The sequence below is a fragment of the Piliocolobus tephrosceles genome, chromosome 21 (genome assembly GCF_002776525.5).
Source record: "Piliocolobus tephrosceles isolate RC106 chromosome 21, ASM277652v3, whole genome shotgun sequence".
NCBI classification, from domain to species: domain Eukaryota; kingdom Metazoa; phylum Chordata; class Mammalia; order Primates; family Cercopithecidae; genus Piliocolobus; species Piliocolobus tephrosceles.
The window spans coordinates 19,809,563-19,829,045 of record NC_045454.1 but is presented as its reverse complement, the minus strand read 5'-3'; the positions used below and the strand labels follow the sequence as shown (position 1 = coordinate 19,829,045).

General features: G+C 41.7%; 2 protein-coding genes across 3 annotated transcripts in view; both read right to left on the bottom strand.

Annotated features, from left to right (window-relative positions):
• ZNF607 (zinc finger protein 607) overlaps positions 1 to 9,800 on the bottom strand; it is a 68,120-nt gene extending 58,320 nt beyond the window's left edge. Inside the window, exon 1 of the mRNA XM_023229194.1 lies at positions 9,755 to 9,800. The gene's annotated coding sequence lies outside the window, so the exon portion shown is untranslated. The remainder of the gene's footprint in view (positions 1 to 9,754) is intronic.
• The window catches only part of ZNF573 (zinc finger protein 573), a 47,132-nt gene that overhangs the window by 15,361 nt on the left and 12,288 nt on the right, over positions 1 to 19,483 (bottom strand). Inside the window, exons 3-5 of one of the 2 annotated variants that reach the window (XM_023229195.1) lie at positions 13,776 to 13,866; positions 11,290 to 11,422; positions 9,755 to 9,847 (exon numbers count right to left, since the gene is read on the bottom strand). In XM_023229195.1, the coding sequence (XP_023084963.1) occupies positions 9,755 to 9,847; positions 11,290 to 11,422; positions 13,776 to 13,844 (295 nt within the window). In that variant the 5' untranslated portion in view covers positions 13,845 to 13,866. The remainder of the gene's footprint in view (positions 1 to 9,754; positions 9,848 to 11,289; positions 11,423 to 13,775; positions 13,867 to 19,483) is intronic. The other variant, XM_023229196.1, reaches the window with a different exon arrangement.

Here is a 19,483-nt window from a genome sequence, read left to right as displayed (position 1 = left end):
AGTGCCAGAAAATAAGAACTCCTCACCAAAGGATGGGGGTAGGTTGAAAAGGCACAGGAGCCAACTTGAAAGAGCTCCAAGTGGCCAAAGCAGAAGAAAAATAAGGATAGTACTGGATTATAACTCATGGAATAAACATCTATGAGTCCATATTGATATAAATAATTGAATAAATAGAGGAATAAGGGAGTATTCCTTCTTACAGAAGAATTCCAGCTAATGGGCCAGGCACGGTGGCTCACGCCTGTAATCCCAGCACTTTTGGAGGTTGAGGTGGGCAGATCACGAGGTCAGGAGTTCGAGACCAGCCTGACCAACATGGTGAAACCCCATCTCTACTAAAAATACAAAAATTAGCCAGGCGTGGTGGTGCATGCCTGCAATTCCAGCTACTCAGGAGGCTGAGGCAGGAGAATCACTTGAACCTGGGAGGTGGAGGTTGCAGTGAGCTGAGATCGTGCCATTGCACTCCAGCATGGGCAACAGAGTGAGACTCTATCTCAAAAAAAAAAAAAAAGAAAAAGAAAAAGGCCAGGCGCGGTGGCTCACACCTGTAATCCCAGCACTTTGGGAGGCCGAGGCAGGCAGATCACAAGGTCAGGAGATTGAGACCATCCTGGCGAACACGGTGAAACCCCGTCTCTACTAAAAATACAAAAAAATTAGCCAGGCGTGGTGGCGGGCGCCTGTAGTCCCAGCTGCTCGGGAGGCTGAGGCAGGAGAATGGCGTGAGCCTGGGAGGCGGAGGTTGCAGTAAGCCGAGATCGCACCACTGCACTGCAGCCTGGGCGACAGAGTGAGACTCTGTCTCAAAAAAAAAAAAAAAAAAGGTTCCAGCTAATAAATGTAGGAGGTTAACACAAAATCATCAGTAGGCAAATGTTGCATTAAAGATGGGTGCAAGCAGGCCGGGTGCAGTGGCTCACGCCTGTAATCCCAGCACTTTGGGAGGCTGAGGCGGGTGGATGACCTGAGGTCACGGGCTCAAGACCAACCTGGCCAACATGGTAAAAACCCATCTCTACTAAAAATACAAAAATTAGCTAGATGTGGTGGCATACGCCTGTAATCCTAGCTACAGCGCCTGTAATCCCAGGCTGAGCCTGAGAGGCGGAGGTGCCAGTGAGCCAAGATAGCACCACTGCACCTGCACTCTAGCCTGGGTGACAAAGTGAGACTCTGTCTCGGAAAAAAAAAAAAAGAAATGGTATAAGCAAAATCTACTGTTGGAAGCTAAAATCTGGGGCAGGGATGGGGGACTGTAAAAGTTGGAGGAGAAATAGGATATCTATGTTGTTTTCCTGGGACTTACAAAATAATACCACAAAATGAAGTCTGCAAAAACATCCTCAGAAGCAAAAGTTTTTTCTCGGACCTTCTCTTGCCCTCCTGTCTCTCAGTCCCATTATCTCCCGAGGCTAACCATAGCCTCTTCTCCAAGGCAAGTCATGGAAACCAGAACTCCTTGTCCCCAAAGCCATTCATAAAACCTAAAAATATTACTCTAACTTTCCCCTGCCTTTTTGGGTAAAAACTGGCCATAAAAAATTACGTGGCTTACTTTGTTTGACTGTTGGTCATAAGACCCCCATTCCAGAGAGGGTCACCCATTCTAGAAGGTAGGAATACGTGTTCTGAGAGGCCAAGAAGAATCTAGACAAACAGGCATTGCTGGGTTTCCCTACTCAGACTATTAGCATTAGATCACATCCTTTTAGTCCAATCCTGTTTCTACATAGCAGTCCATACTTTGTTAAATCTAAGCATAAAAATAGGTAATTTCCACTGAATCTTTGGATCTTCTTTCTAAAGGCTCCTGTGTCATGAAAAAGTATGATTAGATCAATCCGTATGCCTTTTCTCCTCAATCTGCCTTTTGTCAGTGATTTTCAGTGAACCTTCAGAGGGTGAAAAAGAAGTTTCCTTGGCCCGGACAGATACAATTATGGAAAGCATCTCAAACAAGTTATATCATATTAGCATTGCCTAAGGCACAAATTCTTATTCCACCAAATTATCATATTAGCACTGCCAGTGGAACAAACTATCATAGTCTCCTCATGTGATACAATGGGAGGGATAGAACATCACCTGGGGGCAATTTTTCAAAATATGTTTGGCTTGAATTTAATCATAAGGAAGTGACAAAACATTGCAGATTGTAGGACATTCTAAAAAGAAATCAAGTGGACTGGACTTTGCAAAGATGTCAATTTCATGAAGGAAGATGCTCTGAATTAAAGGATAATAAATAGATTTGGTGAGTAAGTATGACAGATGTTCCTTGAGTTAATCCTAGATTTTAAAATTTATAAAAGGACATTATTGGGATAGGTGGGAGAAATTTGAATGTGGACTGTATATTTGATAATATTCTTAGAGTATTGTGAAATCACTAGGGTAATGTGGGGAAAGGGTTAACAAAACATTTTTTAATGTTCTGTTATTAAACATTAAACAGAATGGGAATCCCATTCGCATAAGGATGTACTCTTAGGCTAACTCTCTAACTCTGCTTCCCTAAAAACAGAATGTGTTGACTATGTTAATTAAGTTTCATTATTTATGGTAACAATGACCCTGATAGGCAAGTTGCACCTGAGATTGTGGACTAGGGGTAGATAAAGAGAACACCATATATGGGGTTTATTTGACCACAACATTTCTTTTTAAAAGGGTTCATGTCCTTGAAAGACCCTGGAAGCTATGCCTAGAGAATCCTCACACCAGATACTGTACCAATCTATGGAGCCAGTATTTTTTTTTTTTTTTGAGACAGAATCTCATTCTGTCACCCAGGCTGGAGTGCAGTGGCATGATCTCAGCTCACTGCAACCTCTGACTCCCTAGTTCAAGAGATTGTCCTGCCTCAGCCTCTCGAGTAGCTGGGATTATAGGCGTGTGCCACCATGCCCGGCTAATTTTTTACATTTTTGGTAGAGATGGGGTTTCACCATGTTGGCCAGGCTGCTCTTGAACTCCTGACCTCAAGCGATCCGCCCGCCTCAGCCTCCCAAAGTGCTGAGATTACAGGAGTGAGTCACCGCGCCCGACCAAGCCAGTCTTCTTAAGTCAGGGGAGGCCCCACACTCGCCGTGTGGATCTTACCTCCTAGCACTTGAGCTCCTAGCACTTACCTAGGATCTTACCTCCTAGCACTTGACCTGTGGAAGAGAGATCCTGGAACGCTGAGTCTCATGTGCATGAATCACTGCAGCCACACCACAGGGTGCTGAGCACTAAATACAGCAACAACTACAAACTTAAAGATGTGTATTTAGGTTAAGAGTAAATATCAGGGCCGGGCACTGTGGCTCACAACTGTAATCCCAGCACTCTGGGAGGCTGTGGCAGGCAGATCACTTGAGGTCAGGAGTTTAAGACCAGCCTTTGTAATTTGTAAAATACAAAAATTAGCCAGACATGGTGGCGCACACTTGTAATCCTAGCTATTTGGGAGGCTGAGGCCGGAAGATCACTTGAAACTAGAAGGCAGAGGTTGCAGTGAGCCAAGAGCGGGCCACTGCACTCCAGCCTGGGCGACAGAGTGAGACTGTCTCAAAAAAAAGAGTAAATATCAGTCATAAGGGAGGAAGTATATGATGCAATGACTATATATTTAAAAATATGATTACAGTAAAACTAAAAATTGGGAGGAGACTGGACATACTAAAAAACATAACTGTTTTCAGTAATCATTTTGGTAGTAAAGTTGTTATTCATGTTCTGAGAATGTTTCACGTGTCATAAAGAATAAAGGAAATGGCTGGGCATGGTGGCTCACGCCTGTAATCCCAGAACTTTGGGAGGCCAAGGTGGGTGGATCACCTGAGGTTGGGAGTTCGAAACCCGGTTTCTACTAAAAATACAAAATTAGACGGGCGTGGCAGCGCATGCCTGTAATCCCAGCTACTCTGGAGGCTGAGGCAGGAGAATCGCTTGAACCCGGGAGGTGGAGGTTGCGGTAAGCCAAGATTGCACCATTGCACTCCAGCCTGGGCAACCAGAGTGAAACTCTGTCTCAAAAAAAAAAACAAAAAAAGAATAAAGAAAATGAATACTTGCATGGTATTTTAATTTTATCATCACTGGAGTATTGGAGAATTGGTACTGAGGAAAAGACATACAGATCAAAGACAGAAAATTTCAATTAAACACCATTTAGTTCTAAGTTTGGCCAGGAAGTTGCCATATAAACTCATTAGGTAATTGGTAATTTATTTTTATGTAAATATGTAACACACATATGTATACTTACAGATTTTTTTCTTTTTTTTTGAGACAGAGTTTCGCTCTTGTCGCCCAGGCTGGAGTGCAGTGGCATGATCTCTGCTCACTGCAACCTCTGCCTCCTGGATTCAAGTGATACTCCTGCCTCAGCCTCCCCAGTAGCTCGAATTACAGGCACCTGCCCCAACGCCTGGCTAATTTTTGTATTTTTAGTAGAGATGGCTTTTCACCATGTTGGCCAGGCTGGTCTTGAACTCCTGACCTCAGGTGATCCATACACCTAGGCCTCCCAAAGTGCTGGGATTACAGGCGTGAGCCACCACGCCCGGTCACTTACGGATTTTTCTATCTTTAGCTAGTTAAAAGCCTATAACAATCTTCAACCCAGAAAAATGGACACTTCTAGCGGCTAGACTGTGGCCTTGAAATACCATTTCCCACTAAAAGAACCCAACAGTTCACAAACTTATGGCTAAAAGCTTGGTACAGGAAATGTACAAGATAAGCCTGGAACACTTTGTCATATTAGATGGGAAAAAACTGGCAATAAAATAACTGTCTAAGGCTGGGTGCGGTGGCTCATGCCTGTAATCCCAGCACTTCGGGAGGCTGAGGTGGGCGGATCACCTGAGGTTGGGAGTTCAAGACCAGCCTGACCAACATGGTAAAACCCCGTGTTTACTAAAAACACAAAATTAGCCAGGCGTGGTGGCACATGCCTGTAATCCCAGCTACTCAGGAGGCTAAGGCAGGAGAATCACTTGAACCTGGGAGGCAGAGGTTGCGGTGGGCTGAGATTTCAGTGAGCTAAGATTGCACCACTGCACTCCAGCCTGGGCAACAAGAGCAAAACTCTGTCTCAAAAAAAAAAAGAAACCTAAAACTAAAACTGAAACAAAAACTATTTAGTCACATAAGAAGGATCCTAGGGGCCAGGCATGGTGGCACATGCCTGTAATCCTAACACTTTGGGAAGCCGAGTTGGGTGGATCATCTGAGGTCCGGAGTTTGAGACCAGCCTGGCCAACATGGTGAAACCCCGTCTCTACTAAAAATAAAAAAATTAGCCGGGCGTGATGGCACGTGTCTGTAATCACAGCTACTTGGGAGCCTGAGGCAGGAGAATGGCTTGAACCCAGGAGGTGGGGGTTGCAGTGAGCCAAGATCGTGCCATTGCACTTCAACCTGGGCGACAAGAGCGAAACTCCATCTCAAAACAAAAAACAAAAGAAAAGAGAAAGAAAAAGACCAAACATTGATCTATTTTACAAATGGTATCAGTAGTTACCAAATAGTAGGTGACGTAAAAAATTGTTTATATTTGTACACAATAAACAAAAAATAAATGTTAGAATTAGAATATGGCTGTTTTGGAATGTCTGATGAATTAATACATCCAGGCACTGAGCATAAATGCTTGCTAAAAATCACAGAAAGAGAGACAACCAGAAAGTTCATGCTGAGAACCTAAACCATTCACTCCCACACTCAGCCTTGAAACAGAGAAGTGGACCTACCAATCCCCCCACAGGTAGCTTACTGTCTACATAAACATGATGTCACTATCCCAGTGTTTTCCTCAGCACAATTTTACTGTTCTGGAAGTTTCTTGCACAGGCAAATGGCTTCATAGTTCATTATTGGAAATTCCTGAAAGATACATCATTTTTTTTGAGACGGAGTCTCACTCTGTCGCCCAGGCTGGAGTGCAGTGGCGTGATCTCAGCTCACTGCAAGCTCCACCTCTCGGGTTCATGCCATTCTCCTGCCTCAGCCTTCCCAGTAGTTGGGACTACAGGCGCCCGCCACCATGTCTGGCTAATTTTTTTGTATTTTTAGTAGAGATGAGGTTTCACAGTGTTTGCCAGGATGGTCTCGATCTCCTGACCTCGTGATCCACCTGCCTCGGCCTCCCAAAGTGCTGAGATTACAGGCGTGAGCCACCACGCCCGACCCAGCGATCCATTAACTCTTAAATGGCAAACATCAACAGTTTGTACTCTAGAAAATTTTCAATTCCTAACCTCAAAATTCTAACCTAGCTGTTTCCACTAATTCTCCACTGTGGTGTCGTCATCTTTACCTAATCCTAATCAAGTCCCTGCATGAAGATCAGCCTTAAACCATACTTTTAATTCTCAGTAAAAGCCATCCTTGCCCTTCCACCCCTGAGACACTAAATAAAGCTCTTTAGAGGTGGCGTTTTCCTTTAACACAGTAAACCGTAAGCCCAGTTCTCCCTGGTGTGAGGGGAGCAGGAAAAGTGCCAACATATGATGCATACAATACTGCCCAGGAAGTTGTCTTGCAAAAAAATAAATAAAATAAATTGACTCAAACTCGATCAAGTGTAACAGTGAGATAAATCTGGCATAGCTGACTCCACCTTACTTCTAACTTCACAAGCTAATGGCGTTTGCTCATTCCTGCACGCTGGCCAAGTTAACAATGGGAGGATTTAGTTTATAGTATAACTTTAAAGCAAGGATAATAATCCCTTTCCGAAACTATTAATAATTCCCAAGGAGATAGGGAGGGTGTACATACAAGTAACAACATTATGTTAAAGATTTACAGGAGCGGCCGGGCACGGTGGCTCAAGCCTGTAATCCCAGCACTTTGGGAGGCCGAGATGGGCAGATCACGAGGTCAGGAGATCAAGACCATCCTGGCTAACACGGTGAAATCCTGTCTCTACTAAAAAATACAAAAAACTAGCCGGGCGTGGTGGCGGGTGCCTGTAGTCCCAGCTACTCGGGAAGCTGAGGCAGGAGAATGACGGGAACCCGGGAGGTGGAGCTTGCAGTGAGCCGAGATCGCACCACTGCACTCCAGCCTGGGCGACAGAGGGAAACTCTGTCTCAAAAAAAAAAAAAAAGATTTACAGGAGCATTGTCACCTGACCGAGGACTACGTTGTGCAACCTTCTCAGACCCCTGCTGATGCCCAGATATCTGTAGTCACCAGTCACCTTCTGACCTCAACCTCCTCCTTGTTCCCCTTTGCCCAATATAAAAAACGGCATGAGATTCATGCCTTTTAAGATGGTTCTTTAGGACATTAGTCTGCCATCTTCTCCGTTTGCTGGCTCTCTGAAGTAAAGTTCCTCGCCCTAACACCTTGTCTCTTGACTTACTGGTTGTTGTGCAGTGAGCAGTGTGAGCTCTGGACTCAGATACATAAGCCTCTTGATCCCTCTACTTAATTAGAGGATATAGAGGGGTCAGAGAACATATTTAAGCAAATCTCAGGGATGGCATCAGCAAAATCTAGAATGGAAGATGTTTCTTCAGCAAATAAGGGGTTAGGAACACAAAGAAAGATGACAAAACTTAGAGACTTGTGAAAACTTAAAAAGACTTGAAATTGGAGAAAGAATCAAAGGAAGGAACTTATTACCATTAAAATCAGAACAGTGGTTACACTTAGCAGGAGGAAGAAGATTGTGACTAGTTGGAGACATGTGGAGGACTTCAGAATTAACTAGAAACTATCTCCTTGTTTAGAAATAGTGCTTGGAGGGTATAAAAGAATCTTGTATGTCATTATTATAACCTTTCTGTAACTCTAAAATTATATTAAAATAAAAAAAAGTTTTAAAGTTTTAACTCCTGACCCAGCTGTAGTGACATAATTGTTTAACTTATAAGACTCAGTAAGCTACGCATTTGTTATGTTGTTCTCTGAATCTGTCTGATGTTTTAAAAAAATGTCTTCAGAACAATTACATCATTGTGTCTTTCTTTCTTTTTTTTTTTGGAGACAGAGTCTTGCTCTGTCGCCCAGGCTGGAGTGCAGTGGCTGGATCTCAGCTCACTGCAAGCTCCGCTTCCCGGGTTTACACCATTCTCCTGCCTCAGCCTCCTGAGTAGCTGGGACTACAGGTGCCCGCCACCTCGCCCGGCTAGTTTTTTTTTTTTTTTTTTTTTTTTTTTGTATTTTTAGTAGATACGGGGTTTCACTGTGTTAGCCAGGATGGTCTCGATCTCCTGACCTCATGATCCGCCCGTCTCGCCCTCCCAAAGTGCTGGGATTACAGGCTTGAGCCACCGCGCCTGGCCAACATCATTGTTTCTAATCCTTCATATTCCCAACAATTCAAATTCAACAATACCTCATATGATCTGACTCCTCCTAACAGTGTGACCTCATTTCTTGTCACTCTCCTCTTAGCATCTCTATTCTGGTCTACTTTGGTGCTCCTCAAACTCACATAGCTCTCTCCATTCTCCTCCCTTGACTCTCCACACTCCTTCCCTCCACTGCCCCAGTCATCTCCTTAGCCTTCCAAGCTCATTATTCAGCTTGGAATATTCTTCCCCAGATAAACACATGGCCCGTGACCTTTTACCATGTCTCTTTCCAAATACTACTGCCCCAAAGAAGCTGTCCCAGGCCATCTCATCCAAAACGGCCTAATCTCTGCTTACTTTCTACCATTGCTTATTCCACTGTCTAATAGTATTTGTTTGCCTGTTTATTTTATTTTATTTTTGAGACAGAGTCTCACTCTGTTACCCAGGCTGCAGTGCAAAGGCACGATCTCGGTTCACTGCAACCTCTGCCGCCCGGGTTCAAGCGATTCTCCTGCCTCAGCCTCCTGAGTAGCTGGGATTACAGGCACCTGCCACCATGCCTGGCTAATTTTTGTATTTTTGGTAGAGACGGGGTTTCACCATTGAAGACCGGCCAGGCTGGTCTTGAACTCCTGACCTCATGATCCACCTGCCTCGGCCTCCCAAAGTGTTGGGATTACAGGTGTGAGCCACTGTGCCCAGCCTACCTGTTTATTTTTATGTGTTCTTTAGTACAATGTAAATTTCCATGAGGATAAGGACCTTACATGTCTTGCTCATGATCACTACATTGATATGTGTGCTGTCTGTGTGTGTGCAAAAGGGGAGCTGGAAAAACAGCTGAGTCCAAAACACAGGTAAAATATTGCACTCAAGAAAAAAGAGGCTGGGTGTAGTGGCTCACACCTGTGATCCCAGCACTTTGGGAGGCTGAGGCGAGTGGATCATGAGGTCAGGAGTTCGAGACCAGCCTGGCCAACGTGGTGAAACCCTGTCTCTACTAAAAATACAAAAATTAGCTGGGGGTGGTGGCACACGTCTGTAATCCCAGCTACTTGGGAGGCTGAGGCAGGAGAATTGCTTGAACCCAGGAGGCGGAGGTTGCAGTGAGTGGAGATCAAGCCACTGTACTCGGGCCTCGGTGACAGAGCAAGACTCTGTCTCGGGAAAAAAAAAAAAAAAAGAAAAGAAAAGAAAAAAGAAAGCACCCATCACTGAAAACGGGTTTGAAATAGAAAAGAAATAAGGTGGTTGGTAAATGGGGTAAAGTTGAAGCTTCTTCTATAGCTTATGCTGAGATCTTTATTCCCCACCAGGTTGTAGGCCTTTGCTCCACAAGTCTGGGTGCCTTGGAGGAGGGCTTCACAAACAAAGTGACACAAAAGTGTCTCCTTTCTCTTACCACATGGGCTGTGGCTGGCCCTGATGGTGTCCCCTGCCTTCCTTACCTGTGAACTGTGTTTCTTCCCTCAAAATCATCCAGGGCTCTTTTCCTCGCTCCAGTAAGTCCACCACAACTGGTTTAGAAATGGAATGTCCTCCTTATAAGAAAAGAAATGCCACATGGTATAAAGATAAAAACAGAAGTAACAGAAACCTTTGAGCTTTGGTTAAATTTACAATGAACTAAGGACTTCAAATAAAAGAGAGGAGAGATGATTAAAGAAATGAAGCAGGTATAGTAAAACCTTATTTTAATGTAAACTCATACATGCTTGGTCTCTTAGGAGAAAGTTTAACCTGTGATCTTATAAAATGTCTATTTCCAAATATTACTACCCTAAAGTAGCTGTGAAGTTCTCTAGAGCCAGAAGGCTGGCAACAAATTATTCCTCTTAAATCTACCAACCTTGTGACTTTGGCCATGTGACTTCAACTCATTATTCCAATTTGGCAAATAAACTGGACATAATACTACTACTATTGGCTAGGTGCAGTGGCTCACGCCTGTAATCCCAGCATTTTGGAAGGTCGAGGTGGGAGGATCACTGAGACCAGGAGTTTGAGACCAACCTGGGCAACACAGCGAGACCTCATCTCTACAAAAAAAGAAAATTAGTCAGGCAGGGTGGTGCATCTATAGTCCCAGCTACTCAGGAGGCTGAGGCGGGAGGATCACTTGAGCCCAGGAGGTCAAGGCTACAGTGAGCTATGATTGTACCACTGTACTCCAGCCTCGGTGACAGAGCAAGACCCAGTCTCAAAATAAATAAATAAATAAATAAATAAATAAGATAATAACAATAATACTAACACACAGTTATTTGAGGATTAAGTTGTTATTATATATATATATTCCCCCTCCCTTCTGAAGAGTGGCTGGGGACATAATGACCACAGTTGTACCAATTACGATTATCTTATTATTTCTGTATGAGAGGAAAAAAAGCATCCCGACTGATATATAAAATCTTCATTCAAACTCAATGCAAAGTTCATGAATTATAACTTTCAACAATAAATCATACAAATTGGCTACAGGAAATGAAATGTGGACTCTTCAGTTTTCAATAAATATTGTTCATCTAATCCAGCACTATATAAGTCACAGGGGTTCTTCTTATACTCAGAGTAAATCATGAATCTGCATGTGTTGTCCCTGCAGGTGGATCAGATGATGACACAGCATATCTATAGGAATTCTGGAAATATACACAATGGGAAACCAGGATTCCTGGACAATGGTTATTCATGGACTAATAATATATAATTTTATAATAATATACAATTTTAACCCAGTCCCTTGGATATTAAGGAAAGGAGGCAATCATAAGGGGCAGGAGAATATGTGACTATCTCTAAAAGATGAAGAAAATGATGGTGGTTGGTGGCACAGCCATTGTCAAACAGGCGGAGCTGAAATCTTCCTCTAAGAACAGGAAGAAGAACTTCAACTGTGTAAAATACAGCCTTGAAATTCACTGCATTGAAAGGTAACATATCACAGATCACATTTTAAATTACTTGAGGCAAATAAACTTACCCAGTGAGACCAAGTTTCTGTAGTTCTCCAACATCACATCCCTGTATAAGTCCCTCTGATTAGGGTCCAGGTATTCCCACTCCTGCTGAGAGAAGTCTATGGCCACATCCCTGAATGTCACTAATTCCTGAAACTGCAAATCCATTCATTACATAATTTAAAAAACATTTTATTTTATTATTATTATTATTTTTTTTGAGACGGAGTCTCGCTCTGTTGCCCGGGCTGGAGTGCAGTGGCCAGATCTCAGCTCACTGCAAGCTCCGTCTCCTGGTTAAAAACATTTTAAAGATGGAAAGACAGGACATTAAAAGAGCACATTGGAGAAAAGGAGTGATATAGCATATGTGGCTAATGACTGGTAGCAGACTAAAGCAATGTGTCTACATATTCCTAAAGGATCCTATTGCCACAGACAAACTTTTCTGCATGTGGAAGGCTACCACAATAATTCAGACCTGCTGAGGAATGGATAAAATAAAATTCAATAAAGCATTAAAGACACAACTACATAATCTGCTAGTCATGTGATGCGTAAATTCCCAATAAACATGAGTTTCTAAACTATTTTTCCTTTAAGTTAGAAAAATGAGATGTCCTTGTTAAATTTAGTAATCTCCATATTTTATTGTTTTGTTCTATTTATTTATTTCTTTTGAGATGGGGTCTTAATCTTGCTCAGGTTGGAGTGCAGTGACTCAAACATGGCTCATTGCATCCTTGACCTCCCATGCCCAGGTGATTCTCCCATCTCAGCCTTTCTAGTAGTTGGGACTACAGGTAGGCAAGACCCGCCCAGTTAATTTTTGTATTTTTTGTAGAGACAGGTTTTATCATGTTGCCCAGGCTGGTCTCAAACTCCTGGGCTCAAGCAATCTGCCTGCCTCAGCCTCCCAAAGTGCTGGGATTACAGGTATGAGCCACTGCACCTGGCCAATTTCCATATTTTTTTTTTTTTTTTTTTAGACAGAGTCTTGCTCAGTCACCCAGTCTGGAGTGCAGTGGCCCGATCTCGGCTCACTGCAAGCTCCGCCTCCTGGGTTTCCGCCATTCTCCTGCCTCAGCCTCCCAAGTAGCTGAGACTACAGGCGCCCGCCGCCAGGCCTGGCTAATTTTTTGCATTTTTAGTAGAGACGGGGTTTCACCGTGTTAGCCAGGATGGTCTCGATCTCCTGACCTCGTGATCCGCCCACCTCCCAAAGTGCTGGGATTACAGGCGTGAGCCACCGCGCCCGGCCATATATATATATATATATATATATATATTTTTTTTTTTTTTTTTAAAAGGCTTTTGCAGAACATTTAGACATTTCCACAAGCCTCAAGTTACATTGTGTCAGAGCACATAATAAGCATTTTTCTTTATTTTGACAAATACATTTTTTATTGACTGTGCAACAATCAATTTTATTATGAATATTTCAGACTTACTCCATTGTTAATCCATCTTTTACCTTCATGTACATTTTTTAAATCTTTTTTTTTTTTTTTTGAGACAGGCTCACTCTGTTGCCCAGGCTGGAGTGGAGGGACACAATCCCAGCTCACTGCAGCCTTGGCCTCCCAAGCTCAAGCAATCCTCCTGTCATAGCCTCCTGAGTAACTGGGACTACAGGCCCAGCTGACTTTGTACTTTTTTTGTAGAGATGAGGGGTCTCACTTTTTTTGCAAGGGGTCTCAAACTCCTGGCCTTAAGCAATCCTCCCGCCTTGGCCTCCCAAAGTGCTGGCATTACAGGTATGAACCACCGTAGCTAGCCTACCTTCATATACTTTGTTAGACAAAACTTCAAAGATCTTCCCCAGTTCTGGAAATCAGCATATTTACTCCTTAGGATAATATTCTCATTCATCGCCATTTTCCATCATTTAATACTTTTCTTGTTCCAGAATGGATACTGATACAGGATGACTCATAATCAAAAAGATGTCACCCAAGTTCAGCAGAACACATTCAACCACAAAATAAAAACTTGTCTCTCAGTAATTCCTTGGCAAGATCCATGGTATATCTCCAACAATTCTAAAATTCTCAAAGAATATGAGATCTCATGGCATACTAAGACAGACCAATTGATAACCAAATCCCATCTTATCTGCCTAGAAAACTCAGGTCTGTGGAGAATGTCAAAGCCTACCTATGGTACCCAAATAGGACCAACATCTCTAATTCACCAAACTAAGGACCTATAGAGGAAGCTCAAATAGTTCCCTGTTGAGACTTCACTCCTTTACTGCTCTATCATAGACTTTGGTTGAAGAATAAGCACATGAGTATTAAATACATTTGACAATCAATATAAAAGTGGACAGAAAATACTCATAGGGAGAAAACTGAGTTATTTGCTATCACTATTCACTGTATTAGAAGAAAGTGGGTACAGATAACTGAAGGAGGTCTTCTTAAATAGGAAGCCTTAGGTTAATGAAAAAATCCACATAACCTATGATCATGATATTGCAAGGAAACAGAATTAATCAACTTACACAGGTCATGGTTTTAGAACTGTAAGACCTGATCAGTCCTACTCGGTGGGGTTCCAATACTGGAAACATTCAAACTCCAGAGAATCCAGAGCTGAGAGAAGAAAAGAGATGTTAGTGTTCCCAATATGAATTAATTTAATAAAATCTTTCTCCTCCTCTATTTCTCCTTCCAAATTAATCCCTCATAACTGAACACATAACTTAAGGAAAAACAGACAATGAATCTAAGCACTCCTTCACACCCCAGGAAACCTAGCTATACAAAGGTAGTTTTAGAGTAAGTCACTGGCTCATTAAAGCCAGATCCAGACAAGATAACAAGATGTTTTCTGGACAAGCCTCCAATTTGGGAAGGCTGATCTAGACTTGAGATTTGGCTGCTCAGTTTCTCCATGAGAAGATTCACTTGCCTTCATTCCCACCTTCCAAGGCTGAGAGAGGACTCACCGTTCAAACTAGAACCTTTTTTTTTTTTTTTTTTTTTTTTCTGAGATGGAGGCTCGCTCTGTTGCCCAGGCTGGAGTGCAGTGGTGATATCTCAGTTTACTGCAACCTCTGCCTCCAAGGTTCAAGCGATTCTCCTGCCTCAGCCACCCAAGTAGCTGGGACTACAGGTGTGCACCACCACACCTAGCTAATTTTTTTTGTATTTTTAGTAGAGACAGGGTTTCACTATGTTGGCGGGGCTGGTCCTGGTGATTCACCTGCGTTGGCCTCCCAAACTATTCAGATTACAGGCATGTGCCATCGTGCCTGGCCTCAAACTAGAACCTCCTCTATGGCATCAGAATCAGTTGAAATTGGTCAAAATATGAGAGAGAACACAGCACAGAAGGAAATACTCAGGCCTGGTTCTGTGTTGAGTACACACTGCCTTGCTAAATACAAAATATACATGTAATAGAATACCAAGAAGCTATCAGATGCTAAGTAGAGAAACATATTTAATAAAATAAAAAAGTTTCAGATATACTGTCAAAAGAAAATTAAGATGAAAAAACAGAATGTACAATATCATTGAATCATTAAAAAGACAGACAAGCATTGAGACACAGGCTATAGGATATCGATATATTGAGAAAGTCTGGTAATTTATTTATTCTGTTACATTACAGCATGATCATATGTTACCATTACTTTTCTTTTAGTTGCTATCTTGATTTTCTTTTTTGAATATATTTCATAATCATGTTAACATTGTTCATGCATTAACTTAAAAAATACATGTGTACACACACACACACACACAAATGTGTGTGATAAAAGTTGGGTTTGTTTTGCTACTTAGCCACAGTGTCATCCAGACTAACGCTAAACTCTCTCTCTCTTTTTGTTTTTTTTTTTTTTAAAGGGGCAAGGCGTCTTGCTCTGTCATCCAGGCTAGAGTATAGTGATGTGATCATAGCTCACTGCAAACTCAAGCTTCTGGGTTCAAGTAATCCTACTGCCTCAGTCTCTTGACTGGCTGGGACTAAAGGTGTGTACCACCATGCCTAGTTAATTAAAAACATTTTTTTTAAGAGACAGGGTCTTACTGTGTTAGCTAGGCTGGTCTCAAACTGCTGGGCTCAAGAGATCCTCACTCCTAGGCCTCCCAAACTGTTGGGATTACAGACATGAGCTACCACGCCTGGCCTAGTTTCACTTTTTATCTAACATCACTTGAAGAAAAAATTAGACAGTAAAAGCTTACAGAATACATTCACTAACTTCCATATATATTCCATGGACTTAGTTACAATGATGACCAGAATCTAATCAATGCCACCTCCACATGAATTCCCAAGGCACATCACCTGAATCTTTCTAGTGGTCTTCACTATACACTGACTTACCCGTTCCTATTTGCAACTTATGGTCCTTGCTGAATTATTGTCATTTTAAAGTAGTGATTAGTCCTAGCCACAGCAATCAGACAAGAGAAAGAAATAAAGGGCATCCAAATTGGTAAAAAGGAAGTCAAACTTGCTGTTTGCTGATGATATAATCATATACCTAGAAAACCCTAAAGACTCATCCAAAAAGCCCCTAGATGTGATAAATAAATTCCATAAAGTTTCAAGATACAAAATTAATGTACACAAATCAGTAGCATTGCTATATACCAACATCAACTAAGCTGAGAATCAAATCAAGAACTCAACCTTTTTTACAACAGCTACAAAAACAAAACAAAAACAAAAAAACAGAAAACAAAAAACTTAGGAATATACCTAATCAAGGAGGTGAAAGATCTCTACAAGGAAAACTACAAAACACTGCTAAAATAAATCATAGATGACACAAACAGATGGAAGCACATCCCACGCTCATGGATGGGTAGAATTCAATATTGCGAAAATGACCATACTGTCAAAAGCAATCCATAAATTCAATGCAATTCCCATCAAATACCATCATCATTCTTCACAGAACTAGAAAAAACAATCCTAAAATGCATATGGAACAAAAAAAAGAGCCTGCATAGTCAAAGCAAGACTAAGCAAAAAGAACAAATCTGGAGACTTAACATTCCCTGACTTTAAACTATACTACAAGGCAATCATTACCAAAACAGCATGGTAGCAGTATAAAAACAGGCATGTAGACCAATGGAACAGAATAGAGAACCCAGAAAGCCAAATACTTACAGCCAACTGGTCTTCAACAAAGTAAACAAAAACATAAAGTGGGGAAAGGACACACTATTCAACAAATGGTGCTGGGATAATTGGCAAGCCACGTATAGAAGAATGAAATGGGAGCTTCATCTCTCACTTTAGACAAAAATCAACTCAAGATGGATCAAAGACTTAAATCTAAGACCTGAAACCATAAAAATTCTAGAAGATAACATTGGAAAAACTCTTCTAGACATTGGCTTAGGCAAAGAGTTCATGACCAAGAACCCAAAAGCAAATGCAACACAAGCAAAGATAAATAGATGGGACTTGATTAAACTAAAAAGCTTCTACATAGCAAAAGAAATAATCAGCAGAGTAAACAGACAACTCACAGAGTAGGAAAAAGTATTCACAAACTATACATCTGACAGAGGACTAACATCCAGAATCTACACGGAACTCAAACAAATCAGCAAGAAAAAAACAAATAATCCCATCAAAAAGTAGGCTAAGGACATGAATAGGCAATTCTCAAAAGAATATATACAAATGGCCAACAAACATATGAAAAAACGCTCAATATTATCAGTGATCAGGAAAATGCCAATAAAAATCACAATGTGATACCACCTTACTCCTCTAAGAATGATCATAATTTTAAAAAATCAAAAGATAATTGACATTGCCATGGTTGTGGTGAAGAGGGAACACTTCTACACTACTGGTGGGAATGAAAACTAGTACAACTACTGTGAAAAACAGTATGAAGATTTCTTAAAGAACTAAAAGTAGAACTATCATTTGATCCAGCAATCCCACTAATGGGTATCTACCCAGAGAAAAAGAAGACATTACATGAAATTCTTGTATTATTATTTTTTGAACGATAGAGACAGGGGTCTCACCATGTTGGCCAGGCTGGTCTCAAACTCCTGGCCTTAAGTGATCAGCCGGCCTCAGCCTCCCAAAATGTTGGGATTACAGGTGTGAGCCACTGTACCCAGCCAGAAGTAATTATATGAAAAAGACATTTGCACACACGTTTATAGCAGCACAATTCACAATTGCAAAAATATGGAACCAGCCTAAATGTCTGTCAACAAGTGGATAAAGAAAATGTGGTGAGTGTACACATGTATATACACTATGGAATACTACTTGGCCGTAAAAAGGAATGAAATAATGGCATTGGATATAATCTGAATGGAGTTGAGACCATTATTCTAAGTGAAGTAACTCAGGAATGGAAAACCAAACATTACATGTTCTCATTTATGAGTGGGAGCTAAGCTATGAGGATGCAAAGACATAAGAATGATATAATGGACCTCAGGAGGCTGAGGGAGGGGAATCACTTGAACTCAGGAGGCAGAGGTTGCAGTGAGCCAGACTATGCCACTGCACTTCAGTCTGGCGATAGAGCAAGCCTCTGTCTTAAAAAAAAAAAAAAAAAAAAAAAGTAATATTTAAGAAATGGTCTCTTGAAGTAACTAATACAAACTTCAAGTCTTTTTGTCAGTCTTTTGGGATATGATTTTCAGATTTAAGCTCTGATACTTAATGTCTCTTAAAGTATCATTGGTTAATTGGGAGAGAATGTCATTTAGCATATAAAATAGTCTGAAGATGAAGTAAAATCCACATAAAATATTTAATAAAACAATTGCTTAATGTAAGTTGGCTTTTATTATCAGAGATGAAGAACTTTACAAATTCCTAAATGTACTGCTTTCAAAGAAACATAATGCTACTAATTCCACTTCTTTTTTTTTTTTTGAGACGGAGTTTTGCCTTGTTGCCCAGGCTGGAGTGCAATGGAGTCCTCTGTCGGATGTATAGCTCTCAGCTCACTGCAATCTCTGCCTCCGAGTTCAAGCAATTCTCCTGTCTCAACCCCCCAAGTAGTTGGGATTATAGGCGCATGCTACCACACCCGGCTAATTTTTATATTTGTAGTAGAGATGGGGTTTCATCATATTGGTTAGGCTGGACTTGAACTCCTAACCTCAGATGATCCGCCCACCTTGGCCTCCCAAAGTGTTGCGATTACAGGCATGAGCCACTGCACCCGGCCTACTAATTCCATTTTCTCATGTGAAAAAAATTAACGTTTCTCTGGCCTGAATTCTTATGTGGCTAACTAAAAAATGTTGAAGGCTGGCTTTAAGCGTACAATTCTCGGGCCGGGCGCGGTGGCTCAACCCTGTAATCCCAGCACTTTGGGAGGCCGAGATGGGCGGATCACGAGGTCAGGAGATCGAGACCATCCTGGCTAACACGGTGAAACCCCGTCTCTACTAAAAATACAAAAAAAAAACTAGCCGGGCGAGGTGGCGGGCGCCTGTAGTCCCAGCTACTCGGGAGGCTGAGGCAGGAGAATGGCGGGAACCCGGGAGGCGGAGCTTGCAGTGAGCTGAGATCCGGCCACTGCACTCCAGCCTGGGCGACAGAGCGAGACTCCGTCTTAAAAAAAAAAAAAAAGAAAAAAAAAGCGTACAATTCTCCTCAATAAACAATATTAGCAAAAATGATTCTCAAATACCTAAGGAGAAAATGTGCCCTTCCTTTGCCCCCAGCAGCTAGAGAAAAAACATTTCAGTAACCTAAAGCTGTTCAGAGAATATGATCTGATAAACTGCCAAATTAAGAATTTAACAGCAGCCTAAATTCTGTTCTTCAGTACAACATGGTGATTTCTGTGACTCTTCCTAACTTTTACTATCTATCTCATGTTTTGGCTAATATCTATTCCGAGTATCTATTGTGCAGTGTTTCCAATACACTAGGTACAATAGATCTAAATTTTATACAATAGGTACTTGGAAGCACTTGGACATCACAGATTATTTCTATGTTCTGTGAAAGGAAACTCAATCTAACTTTTATTTTATTTTATTTTTGAGACTGAGTCTCGCTCTGTCACCCAGGCTGGAGTGCAGTGATGTGGTCTTGGCTCACTGCAACCTCCGCTTCCCTGGTTCAAGTGATTCTCCTGCCTCAGCCTCCTGAGTAGCTGGGATTATAGGCACCTGCCACCACGCCTGGTTAATTTTTTTTTTTTTTTTGTATTTTTAGCAGAGACAGGGTTTCACCATGTTGGCCAGG